The sequence below is a fragment of the Cricetulus griseus genome, chromosome 5 (assembly GCF_003668045.3).
Source record: "Cricetulus griseus strain 17A/GY chromosome 5, alternate assembly CriGri-PICRH-1.0, whole genome shotgun sequence".
In the NCBI taxonomy this organism is placed as follows: Eukaryota; Metazoa; Chordata; class Mammalia; order Rodentia; family Cricetidae; genus Cricetulus; species Cricetulus griseus.
In genome coordinates, this window is record NC_048598.1 from 105,218,857 (window position 1) to 105,232,458 (window position 13,602).

Genomic DNA, 13,602 nt, shown 5'->3' on the forward strand with positions numbered 1-13,602 from the left:
TTCATTGCGATGTGCTGTTCTTGTGAAGTGCACACTGGTTCTAGAAAACTGTGAAAACAGCTTTCCCTGCTGTAGGTTCCTCCCTACCCACCTGCTGTGTCAGCTGTTGCCGTCTGCACCAGCTACCCTCTGTGTCCCCGTGCACTCTGCTGCGGGCGTAACTTCCTTCTCTTCTGCCAGTAGAAGTTGCTATAGGCCACCTGATTTTATGTCACAAGGGATTTACTTTCTTTACAAACATCTAAGGAATTCTATGCTCAAGAACTGGCCTTAGCTGTGTTCTGGGGTTATCTGGCTCCTCCTAGGACTCTAGTGTTGTCACTAGGACACAGTCAGAGCAGTGCCAAGCCTCCTTGTTACTCTTGCAGGTTAGGTAGACTGATGCCAAGATGATGTGCCCCGGGCTTCTGGTGGGCTGGCCACCCAGATCTTAGTGGGTCCCCTGTGGGTGACTTTTAATTGTAAATCTATGCAGTATAGGTAAAGCTGTTTTCCATTTTATCACCAGACTGTTGACCAAAAACCAACCTAAAGTCCACTAGACCTAGCTGAGGTCTCCTAGACCTGCTAGTAATAGGGTCCTTCTAGACCTTTTCAAAATGATTGTGTATTTTTAGTATACCTGTGTCTGTCTGTCACAGAGACATATGCCACAGCCAGGCTGGTTGGTGTATGAGTTGTTCTGAGTTCATCCAGAACAGTCTCAATGTTTGAGTTCCAAAGAACTGCACCGGATTCTTTTTAATGCAAATTAACTACCAGCATGGCATGGAGATCATAACTACTCCACACAATGACTACACTTTTTATTTTTTAACAACCTGTGCATTGGTGTTTTACCTGCATGTGTGTCTGTGTGAGGATGTTGAGTCCCCTGGAACTGGAGTTAACGGTCAGTTGTGAACTGCCATGTGGGTTTTGGGAATTGAACCTGGGTCCTCTGGAAGAACAGCCAGTGCTCTTAACCACTGAGCCATCTCTCCAGCCCCAGTGTATATATTTGATGAGCTAAACTTCTACAGCAATTCCTCAGAGGCAGAGCTATGCAATGGTGGTTTTAGAGAGATGCCGTTCAGGTCAGCTTGAAGCAAAGCTCTTAGACACTGACTAGGAAGGTGTTCCCAGGCTTGCTGTCCATACTCAAGGACATAGACTTTGGTCGAGCAACGAATTTCACTGCTCTTCTCTTGGAACTAGATCCCACTGGATTCTGAATGTCATAAGATCATCATATGTTTTCCAAAGAAGAATGTTTTCTCCTTTCTGAACTTGAATCTCCATGTTAAAATGTAGCCATCTTTCTGGAGTCGGTAAATAAGTGGCAGAGGAATGACTGGGCGTTTGAGCCAACAGTGCTGCGATGTTCCTTGCTAAGGAGCAGTCTCTCCCTCAGCATAGACCCAGTCTTAGGTTGTTCCAGAAGAGCCTTTCCAGGAGCCTGGAACCTTGAGGCATGAGGGTCCTGAGGTCCCTGGGCTTTCCAGACACACGGACCATTGCTTGCTCCCCATTTATCGTCTCGCTTGGCTTTGCAGATGATATGGCTGAACTTCTCCTGGGAGAGTCGAAGCTGGAGCAACACTTGAAGGAGAAGCCCCTGAGGCAGGGAGCCAGTCCCCGGGGCCCCAGGCCCCAGCTCACTGAAGTGCGCAAGCACCTGACCGCTGCCCTGGACCGAGGGAACCTCAAGGTACTGTGGGCCTCTGGGACCAAGAAGGGGTGGTGGGTGGTGCTGCCATCGTCTCCTGGAGACAGTGTGTGGTTTGGGAAAGGATATGGTGAGCAGAGTATGTTTGGAGCATGTCTGTACAGTGCTGGGGTTGTCTTCAGCAGGCCCTATCCTTGCATGGTCAGTACATCCACCCTAGGCTGCCTGCCTGGCCTGTGGGCCTTCCAGCCCAGTAGAGGTCTCTGATGAGAGTTTACAGTGACACATCCTTATGAATAAGGGGATCATTTCTCCACAGGTATTTGAAACAAAGTCTCATTATTAATTATAATTCAACATTAATACATAGTTTCTTACTTAAATCACCTGGTTAATAAATGTTACACACCCTGTGGCCAGAGCTGGTGCCAATAGCCAGGTGTTGCCTCATTGTGGGAGGGAGCCAGAAACCACCCCTCCCTTGGCAATCCCTTCCCTACCTCCTGGTCCAGGCACTGCCCCTCCATCTTCCGCTGCTCATCTGTTCCTTCTCACACATTTCTCCTTGCATGTTTCCTGTGAACCTGGCACCCCCTTTGCCTTTCACAAAGGCTGGCTCTCCTTGGTTGCCCTGCTCCTCCTCTACCCCTAGAATCCCCACCTCTGCCACTCTCTGATATTACTTTCAATGTATTAGTTTCTTTTCCTAGTTGTGTGATAAAATACCCCAACAAAGGTAACTCAGGGGAGAGAGTATTCAGTCTCAAGGGAGAGAAGCCAAAGAACGAAGGAGGAGCTGAAGCAGCCAGTCACACCCAGCATCAGAAAGCTGTGAATGCTTGTGTTCAGCCAGCTTTCTCCTTGGTATACAGTGTAAGATCCCACCACAGCTAATCCCTCAGGCATGCCCATATGCTAAATATAGCCCACACAGGTGTGCCTGGAGGCTCACCTCCTGAGTGAACCTAGATCCTCTCGCCCTGGCTTAGCTGACGGCACCTCCCCCAGCCTGCTTATCTTGTGCTCGCTTTGTCCTTCCCAGAATATGTTTTCCACTGAGGACAGAAGTTTCTGGGGAACTTTGGAAGATATGATTTCTTCTTCCTTTTATCTGATAAGTTACCTTCATCTTTTTCTTCCTGTCCCAGGATCCTCCTGGGCTGACTCCTGATATTTACACTTGTCTGTTGTGCACACCTCTCCTACCCTCAGTTCCAGACAGGCCATAGTCTTTTTTTCTTTTAATTTTCATTTTATATGTATGGGTGCTTTGCCTACATGTATGTCTGTGCAACATGTGTGTGCCTGATATCCTCAGAGGCCAGAAGAGAGTGCCAGAACACCTGGAACTGGAGTTCTAGATAGTTGCAAGCCACCACATGGGTCCTGGGAATTGAACCCAGGTCCTTTACAGGAGCAACAAATGCTCTTAACCACTGAGCAGTCTCTCTAACCTTGAGGCCATATTCTTTTGGAATTCTAGATTGGAAACTTGTGTTTCCTCTCAGCTTTCTGTGTGACCTTGGGGGGGAGGGGTCCCTTTCTTCTCTGACTCAGTGTTGGTAGGTTTGGAGTGGGCTTTTTGAGATGATCCCTTTGGACCTTCCCAGTTCCTGGCTGCTTCAGGCTGTGATCCTGCATTCTGAACTGTTGTTCCTCTGTTATCTGGCTACCTCCTCTGCTCTGTTGCAACAGGTCTCGGACAATGTTGACACAGGCATTCTCTGTCATGGGCTCTGGAAGCTTCTCAGAGTGAACAGTCTACATGTTTCTCTGCTGCATGAGCATGGCTCTAGAGACTAACTCAAGGGCTTTATTGTCACATAGGATGCCCAGGTGATCAAGGACACACTGCTGCAATTGGAGCCATAAAAGCTGGTCTTCACTGGCTAACTTGTGACCCATGCTGGACGTCAGCTCACAGTTAGGGTACAGTTGTCTACCTGGCATCTTTTCCTAACCAGGAGGCTCCTGGTTACATTGGTGCTGGTCCGCAGGAGAAGGTGGAGGAACAGTGGGTCCCTGGGACAATGGTGACAGCCAATCAAGCCCAGTGTCTTGGAGGTTGAAACTCTGAATGTGTATCAAAAGGAGACATCTAGCTCATTTCTTTTCCTAACCCCTTACCTTCTTCTGGCAAAGCTAGCCACTTGTTTCACGTCTCTGCTCTCCATGCTCTGCAACCCAATGTGGTAATAATGTTGAATTTCATGTTGAATTTCATGTTGGAATTCCAGAGTGTGTGATCTTAGGAAGTTCCTTAGCATCTCTGAACTTACCGTCTGTCAGGGTTGTCCTGAGGCTCAGATGTGGAGGTCTTTAAAACTGTGCCTTACTGCACCAGGTGCACGTCCTTTCCTAGTACCTCACTGCTTCTACTGGACTTCTCTCCAGTTGCTTGCTTGTGCCTTCTCCCGACTTGTAAAGAATGTTCTAGAGCCGCACAGATTTTGCTTGGATATGTTCTCTGTTCACACCGGCTAAAGTGAAGCTTCTTTTCTTGACCATAGTCCATTGTGTCTTCAGGGACTCAAGACATGGAAAGAGCAGAGCCAACTGGCAATGCAGCCAAGAGAGATCAGGGCCAGAAGTCAGAGGACAGGAAACCCACTTATGATGGGCAGGAAAACCCTGGCTATGTGCTGGGTTCTTCTCCCCAAAGCAGAGAAGCTTAGTGGCCTTGGCTGGGCTGAGGTATTTGCTCACTGTACAATGCTGTGTATGGACTCAACCAGCAAGGTCCTCCCAGACCATCTGTCCTGTGCCTCTGGACTTGTCATTTCCTTCAAGCTGATTCAGATGGCCCTTCAGCTTCCTTCTTTTAAACTGTTTGTCTTGTGGCAAATACATGTTGTATAAAATTGCTTCTCATTTAACCATTTGTAGGTGAATAGCTCAGTGGCAGTAAGTGGTACAGCCACAACTCTTTCATTTTCCCAAACAGAACCTCCATGCCCATTAAACACAAGTTCCAGAGGTCTGGGGAAGGTGCCAGAGGTTTCCCTAGGAAACGTTTCTATTGGTGGAGTGTGTCTGTGCTGGGGGGCTTCTTTGTACCCTTCTCTCCCTTCACAAAAGTCTTCTTTAGTTTTTGTCTTCAAATACATGTCTGAGTTCTTACACAGGTGTGTCTCCCTTGGGCTACTCTGATGCCTTTTGCTGACATTGGCCCCCATTGCTCACCCTCTTCCCTTCTCCAGGGCAGCCTGGCTCTTCTTTTCCCTTCTGAGAATTGCCTGGAAGTCACCTAGCTGGCACAACTGCTCTGCTCTATGTGGTCACATGTGTCCTGTCATCCAACCAATTAAAGCTACAGGCTCTGTATGTTTCTAGGTATATGTAAATTTAGCCTTGGATGGCTAAGTTCAAGAACAAGTCCTGGGAGAGGACAAGGGCTGTTTCTTTATCTAGGTAGCTGAGTGCTTCCTCTCTCATTGGCTGTTAGGGTGTAGGAGAGGCAAGCCGAAGATGAGACCGGTAGGTAATGGGTGTGGGGTGGAAGGGGAACCCTTAACTGTTACAGCCCTCAGCCTCAAGAAGGGGACCCTGGTCAGTAATCTCAGCTTCCCAATCATGATTGGCTTCATGGGAAATGTCTTTTGCCTTTGTACCCTTTGAAAATCTTGACCTTGTGTGGCTTGGGTTCCTTCTTGGGTATAGCTCCACAACCCTGAGCAGGAGCGCCTGGATGTCAGGCACCCGCCTCTTCTAAGACAATGTTCACATTTTCTGCTTTGCCCTGGAAGCCTGCTTCCTCCTCAGTCCATCCTGGGCCTTCAGAGAGCTGCAGGGGTTTTAATTAGTTTTGCTTTCTCATAGCTTTATTAAGGTATAAATCACATACTGGCCCAACTACCATGCAGAGCATACAGTTTGAGAGACTTTCAATGTATTCATGAAGTTGTGCAACCATCAACTTTCCTTTCATTACCTCAAAGAGAAAGCCCGTAGTCCTTAGTAGTCACCCTCCTGCTCCACAAGCCCACTCATAGTGACAATTCTGTAAATTCAACCCTTTGGGGCTTTTCTTACCAATGGGGATGACTATGTCATAGGGCCTTTTGTGACTTCTTGTTCACTTGGTAGTCTTTGTGGAGCTGTCCCTGTTGTATCATGTATCGGCAATTCATTTTTTCTTATTATGACAGTAATTGCTTTATGACTATCTTGGGTTTTGATTGACACTTGGGTTGCTGCACTTTGGGCTATTCTGACTAATAGTGCTATGTGTGTAAATTCATATGAAAGTTTTCCTGGGAGGCTCTAGTGGGGTTTCCTGCAGCAAGTGGCAGGGCCCTAAGGAACATTGCATGTAATAATGTAGGCATTTTTTTTTCCCTGTCTTTTTCCTTCTAGTCAGAATTCCTACAAGAATCCAATCTGATCATGGCCAAGTTGAATTGTGTGGAAGGAGATTATAAAGAAGCCCTGAACATCTATGCCCGGGTGGGCCTCGACGACTTGCCGCTGACAGCTGTACCCCCCTACAGGCTGCGGATGATCGCTGAGGCCTATGCTACCAAAGGTGAGGCAGCATGCTCTCCCCTCGGCCCCTGTGTGACCTTTGTGCCCTTGGTGGGTGATTAACTTGACTATTCCCAGCAAGGCCACCAGGGTCAGGCCTACTGCACATGCTGGGTGACGTTAAGCCCAGAACACCTTGTTTCCTCAGAGCCTCAGGTCTACAGTTTTCATATTTTGATGAAGTTTCTACATACTATACCATCTCTGCAGTGAATTTTTTCCATAGTTAAGTGGCTGCACAGCATATACAAGAATTCACTTCATATGGCCATCTGGCCACGTGGCCAACTATGTTATTTGTTAGTGTTACATTTGGGCTAATTAAGGCCAGTTGATGAATTCCTGTAACAGTCCTCTGATGGGTCTGCATTCAAGCGATGAACAAAGTGTAGCTGCTCTTTCCTGCCTCTAAGCGGCTTGCAGTCTTGGGTGAGAGGATGTGGTCTCGTGAGCAGAAACATGGAAGGTAGTATGTATGCTATCTGGCTAGTGCTATCGCCAAGCTTCTGATCCCTCTTCTGTCATACCTGTGTCATACGGTAATGAGGAGGAGGCCAAATCATGAACAGAAAGCACTTGCTGTGGCACCTGGCACCTACTCAGTGCTCAATACCTGATACTTTCATGTCAGCCCAGACAAGAAACCCCTGTGAAAAGGCTGAGTGAGACAGTGGTGGCTTTTTAGAAGTAGAAGGTTCTCTGGACTGGCAGGGCTAGGGATGCTTCCAGACAGAGGGACACTCAGAACTGGGCTTCCTAAGGCCACGGCATTCATAAATGGGCAGTGTGAGCCTCTCTTCTGCCTCCAGCCACTGGCCATCCTAGTTCACATGGTACCTGACTGTGTAGCTGGCACAGGAGCAGGGGGCTGCCCTCTGCAGGCTGCTGAGATGTGGGGCTGCAAGTGGTCCAGCCTGTCTGAATCACTCATCCATGCAGCACCGAACAAGGCCTCAGCCCAAGGTTTGCTTCTTAAGAGATTTGTGACAGGCTTGATGGCCTCACCCAGTTCCCTGGAGCCTCCAGAACTGCTGGGTTCATCTAATTATCTAAATGTCCCTGTGCGTTGGGAAAAGATACACCGCTCTTGACAGGCCACTCAGGCAGCTTAATGGACATGGTCCTTTGAGACCATCTCCCAGGTCCTGAGAGCGTCTGTCTTTGTTTGCCTATGTCTAAGGAGCTAGGCCTGAGCCACTTCTCTCTCTCTCTGGTGCACTCCATCTCCTCACAGGTCTTAGGCTGCTAGAGCTAGCTGTGTGTGCAAGCCCACATGGATGTATGCCTCTCCAGGCCAGGAACAATACTGTAGAATGAGCGAATCTTCATTAGGTAATTTCCAGTTACCGACCAGCCTGGGGCCTGGTGGGCTGTAGCCAGGAATTGCCTTGTTGGCTAGGGCTATTGGGTGACTCTGGGCCTTCTTAGCATCAGAGTCCAGGGTTTTTGTTTTTGTTTTGTTTTGTTTTGTTTTTTCCTTAGTTTTAAAATGAAGAGTCAAAGTTGTCTGTCTACAGTGCACTGCCTGCTCAGTCTTGTGGTCCCTGAGTTTGGCTCTGAGTAATAATGTGCTTAGTAGCAGGCATTTAGAAACAGTACTGACACCAACTCCTGAGACCTTGGCTACCTAATTAGCAGTGTGGCTCTGGTTAGTGCAGAGTCACACATATATTGGGTCAGTGGATGGCCACTTGGCCTAGAAGAAACAGCAGCAGTCTTGAAGAACACAGATGCTGAGAGCCTAGAGAGCTGGTGAGAGGCCATGCACAATTCTATGGTGAGCACCAGCTCTTAGCCATCTGCTGGGGCCTGTGCAGTGTTTGGGTGGAAGTGTTACAGCTCTTGTACCCCAGTTTTTCCATTTGTCAAAGTCTCCAGGGGTTATAAGAATTATAAAAAATGATCTATCTATCTATCATCTATCATCCATCTCTCTATCTCTATCTTAAAATGTTACCTGACATGTAGTATAATAGGAATGTTAGTGAGGTTGGAGAGATGGCTCAGTGATTTAGAGCTCTTGCTGTTCTTGCAGAGGACCTGGGTTTGATTCCCAGCACCCACATGGTGGCTCATAAACATCAGTAGGCATATATGTGATGCACATACATACATATACACAGGCAAAACACTCAAACACAGAGAAGAATAGAATAAAGTGAAAAAACTTGAAGAAGTATTAGTGGAGAGCTAGGAGGGGACCGGAGGTGACAGTCACAGATACCTTGCCCACCCAGTTTATGGAGATGTCCAAAGACAGGCCAGCTCTCTGGGGAGCTCTTGAGATGCTAGCTCTGTTTCTTTACTGAGAACCTTCTTTTCTTCCTTCCTAGCTTCCTTTCTTCCTTTCTTCCTTTCTTTTTTGACATTTTTTGAGATTATAATATAATTAACCTTCCCATTTACTCCTCCTAGCTCTTTCAAATTTATACCCTCTTTTACATTGACTATTGTTATATACTTTGCATAAATGACATAGATATTCCTAAATATATATAACCATCAGTAGGCATGTATGTAGTGCACATATGTACATATATATATTTCCTTAAATATAGCCTGCTCAGTTTGTATAATGCTACTTGAATGTGTATTTCAGGGCTGGTCATTTGGTATTGGATAACGAGTTGGTGTGCTCTTTCCTCTCTGGGGAAGACTGTTTCTCCCACCCTCAACATCCTTAGTTGCTTGTAGTTCTTTGTGTAGGGTTGATGTCCTCTGGTCTTTCCCCTATCTACCTTGGTGTGTCTACTGGAGTCATCCTTGTTCAGCTTCCGTTGAGGCAGTCATGTTGAAGAGACTTTATGCGTGTAGCTTCTGACTTTACTAGGAGACACAGTCTCATAGCAAACTCTCTGACTCTGGCTCTTACAGTCTTTCTGCCCAAGGAGAATACTTGATGAGAAACTTTTCTCCTTAGCTCTGTGACTTCTGTCCTAGGTAGAGAAAACATACTGTGCTGGGGTGGGGGTGGGGGGCTTTATAGAATCCTTCATTGGCTCTTCTTCCTATACCTGAGTTTGACATCTCTGCTCTTATTCATAGGGTCTTGAAGTCCAAGGATTGTGGGCAAGGCATCACTTACTGATTCGGTTTTCTCATCCCTAGAGGATATAGTAGTGGGTTGGAAGAGAGATGCACATAAAGCACTCAGCACAGCCTCTGGCAGAGGAGCAAGAGTTGCTTGTTTCTGTTCTGGGTGTCCCTTGGACTTGACCTCAAACATGCAGTTAGGGGCAAGAGAGAGGCTGGCTTGCTTGCGTGAACACACTGCTGCCTTTTGGTTGTACTTCCTGGCTATGATGGACAGAAAGCTCTAGGGGCAGCTGACCTAATGATGAGACCTGAAGAGCTACTTAGAGCAGCTGGAGAGGTATCCAAATAGGGTTGCTTGGGCGCAGGACCTGGATGTGTGCCCTGAACCTCATTAGTCTTGTCCAGGACTGACTTGGGGCCGTCTGCATTAATGATTTTTTTTTCCAAGACAGGGTTCCTCTGTGTAGCTTTGGAGCCTATCCTGGCACTCACTCTAGAGACCAGGCTGGCCTTGAACTCACAGAGATCTGCCTGCCTCTGCCTCCTGAGTGCTGGGATTAAAGGTGTTCGCCACCAATGCCCAGCTTTTTTTTTTTTTTTTTTGCATTAATGATTTCATCACAGAAGGCCTTCCATGTTGGGATGTGCAGTCAGTCCAAGAATGTTTCTTCAGGAGCAAACATTCCCGTGGTGCTACACGACTCTTCCTCTGGAGTGTGCTGGAGATGCTGGTGAGGAGGGATTATAGAGGAGGGGAAATATCCTTGGGCTGGGCTCCTCTGCTCTAGCTTCCCCTGCTAACCAGAAGTCAGGGGTCCAACCTGTGGTACTAGCTAGCATTCTCCACAGACTGCGGGCTTCACAGGCCTCTCTGCTTCTTGGCAGTGTGTGAAGAGGAATAGCAGTGAAGAGGTGACAGCTGGTTATGTACAGGCTCCCCTTCACAGAGTGTCTCAGTGCTTATCACCTGTCTTACTGCTTAGAACCATTCCAGCCCCTACTGCCTTCCACAGTGGGCTAGCTGCATGCAGAGGTCAGGAGAGCTCTCAGGCCAGACTTCACAAATCTGCCAGTTTCCTCAGAGCTTGGGAGCCATAGTCTTTAGACAGGACATGTCCAAAAAGGTTTGTGTCTTAGCCAATCTCAGCTTGAAAGCAGGGTCTTCACACACCCACACACTTCAGCTCAGTGTGATCAGCCCACAGGTTAGACCTGGAGCATCTGTCAGCAAAGAAAGAAGCTCCTGGAATTGCTTTTTTGAGGGTCTTCTCCCAGGAGAGAGCCAGACTAAGTCAACATCTCTGAGATGATGCACAGGTGACTGGCATTCACCCTGGAGATGACCCACTGATGACGGGCACTGTTAGGCATTGCTCATTGACCACCACACTTTCCTTAGTCCTGGGCACGTGGGTGTTCTCAAAAAAGCCTGAGAACAGATTGAATTGGTAATTCTTAAGGTGGCAGGCAGCTGTGACTAGAATATGACACATTAATACCACCGAGGAAGTATGAATGTATCTTTAATTAGGATTTGTCTCTCACTCAGTTTGAAAGAAAACAAAACTATGGAAGTATATTCGCTCATTTTTCCATAGGGCAAATTCTAACAACACCCTGTGACAGGAAGAGATAAAACCCCATCCCACCCCACCCCAACAGGGTGACTTAGGGAATGAATTTCCTTTCAAAGTTTAGTTTTCCCTCCTGGAATAGGGAGTGTTTCTAGGCAGTTTCCCCAATTTTCTTAGGAATAGAGACAGGCTTCTTGATACTCTCTGGTCGTGGCTGAGGCTCTGTTCTTGGCTACTGAGAGAGTTTAGGTGTGGTGGGGGTTGGTTCCAGACTGCCCATGTCCTCCGATAGGTCCAGAGCCTTCTGTCCCTTTTCTTCATTGAGGCAGCGCTGACAGGCAAAACAGGGAGGAGCTGGGTCTGCCTGTGGCAGGGTCACTGTGGCCTTGGGTGCAGATTGTCCAGTAGGTAGACACTGAAGAAGTGGGTTCCCGGGGAATAGCAGTCTGGAGAAGTGTAGGAGCTCATGCACACAGGCGGAGAATTCTAGAGAGGAAAAGCTACATCTGTCTGGTTCACTTTGGGCAGTTAGTGGGGAACAACAAGAAGTTCAGTGTCAGTCTGCAGAAATTTTTGCAACTGTCACAGCTCCCTTGGATTGGCTTTTACAAAGAGCTCTAGAGAAGGTATGTGGAGTGACAGACTGGGGGAATACACTTTTCCAGGGAGTTCTAGGGTTGTCATTCCCTGCGAAGAAGCTGAGGGATCTGGGTAGTGCAGAGCTGGAGTTCTAAGCAAGGCCAGGGACCCCAGAATCTGTGGTGTGTACACGACCCTGACGCTGGACACTCTGCTGTTCTGTATCTGACTCGCATGGGTTTTCCCCTACAAAATAGGGCTAACAGTATTCTCATAAGAGTGTGGCGAAGACCAAAGGTGATAAGTGAGAAATGCTTTGAGATATCAGTGCAGGTCAAGAGAAGGGCCTTTGTGTAGGGTCATCTCAGTGTGCCAGAGTTGGGAGCAAGATGGCTGCCTCCACCTCACATCTGCATAACAGTGAAGCCCTTGCCCTCTTGCACAATTATTTGCTTGGGTTAAAGGTCTAACTAGAGCAAGGAGTGGTGTTTCTAGTTGTCCCTGGATTGAGAACTTGACCCTTCCCCACAGTGTAGACAAAATGTATGTGTATTATATGTACAGTTTATGGACACGTCAAAAGGACATGGAAATACCATCTCCCCAGAGGTGTAGCTATTAGCAATCTACTGTGTTCTACAGACCCTCCTATACTTACCATGCATGAGTTTGGGTTTTTCTGTAAAAATGACATTTTTTATATACTCTGTTTCTGTATATTTTCACCTTTCTAGAGTTCTTGAACCCTTTTCCTAAGAAGAGATATATTTCTGCTGTTTTTGGCAATTACCCAAGTTTTTATTGTGTGGGTAAGGTGTTGTTTAGGCCTCTATTTGGACACAGCTCTTGTTTTTAGCTTTTCACCTTATCTCTAAGACAGTCATGTACACCCTCCTAGCTTGGTCTTTGTATTTGTTCCTCATGGTTTCCATAGGAAATTCCCAGAAGTAGAGGTTCTGTATCAAAAGAGAAGATTTTCTAGATTGTTCTACAGAATGGCTGGGTTTGTGTTAGGATTTGAATATGAAATGTCCTCCCAGGCTCGTGTGTTGAAGCTTGGACCCCAGCTGGTAGAGCTATGTTGGGAGATACGAGAAAGAGATAACGGAAAGAAGAGATGGGGCCTAGTTAGAAAAAATGAGGTTCCTGGGGTCCTCTGGAGAGGTCACCTTGTCCCTGCCCCCTTCCATCTGAGCCTCACTGCACCCTCTCCATGTCGTGTCATAGCTCATCACAGTTCATGTGGTGGGACCAGGTGACCCTCAGCTGAAACCTCTGCATCTGTGGGCTAGGAGAAACCTGCCTCCTTTGAGCCCATTTCCTCAGGTGTGCCACAACCTATGTGCCTGACTTCCTTCAGTGTGAGTGCAAGCCTTCTCCGTGTGGCCAGCACTATGGCAGATAAATCATGCCTGTTCCTAAGTTGGAAGACAAATTTCCGTTCCACCATCTTTCCAGAAAACAGTTTATAGCTGAAAAAATACTTTGTGTGTGTTTGTGTGTGTGCGTACCTCAGCACACGTATAGAGATTGAGGGCAATTGCAGGAGTCAGTGCTTTCCCTACATGGGTTCTGGGGACTGAACTCAGCCTGTTGGGTTTAGTGGCAAATGCCCTGACCTGCTGGACCATCTTGCAGGCCCAATAGTATTATTTTTTCTTTTTCTTTTCTTTTCTTTTCTTTTTTTTTTTTTTTTTTTTTTGTTTTTTTTGTTTGTTTTTCGAGACAGGGTTTCTCTGTGTAGCTTTGGAGCCTATCCTGGCACTCGCTCTGGAGACCAGGCTGGCCTGGAACTCACAGACATCCACCTGCCTCTGCCTTCCGAGTGCTGGGATTAAAGGCGTGCGCCACCAATGCCTGGCTTATTTTTTCTTTTTTTTTTTTAATAGTATTATTTTTTATAGCCAAAAAGTATAAACAACCCATGCCCACCAATTTAAAAGACTAACAAAAACAAGCCTCACTATGGAATATTATCCAACCATAAAAAAGAATGATACATGCTCTAACATCTCTGAATCTTGAAAGCATGCTATGTCAAAGAGTCAGATACTAAAAACTTATTGTAAATGTAACTTATATAAAATCTCTGGAATAAGTAAATTTATAGACACAATGTATAGCAGTTAACTATGGGTGTTGAGTGGATTGGACACTGGCAGGTAATTGCTATCTAATCAGTATAAGTTTCTTCTGAGAGGTGAGAAAATTTTCTAAAATCAATTGTGGTACTGGTTACAA

At 46.8% G+C, this 13,602-nt stretch overlaps 1 protein-coding gene across 8 annotated transcripts in view; it reads left to right on the top strand.

The window, feature by feature from the left end:
- The window catches only part of Ttc7b (tetratricopeptide repeat domain 7B), a 275,916-nt gene that overhangs the window by 21,325 nt on the left and 240,989 nt on the right, over nucleotides 1-13,602 (top strand). For 7 of the 8 annotated variants that reach the window (XM_035445975.1, XM_035445976.1, XM_035445977.1 and 4 more), the window contains exons 2-3: nucleotides 1,536-1,690; nucleotides 6,005-6,173. In XM_035445975.1, the coding sequence (XP_035301866.1) occupies nucleotides 1,536-1,690; nucleotides 6,005-6,173 (324 nt within the window). Of the gene's footprint in view, nucleotides 1-1,535; nucleotides 1,691-6,004; nucleotides 6,174-13,602 lie in introns of those variants that run through there. The other variant, XM_035445979.1, reaches the window with a different exon arrangement.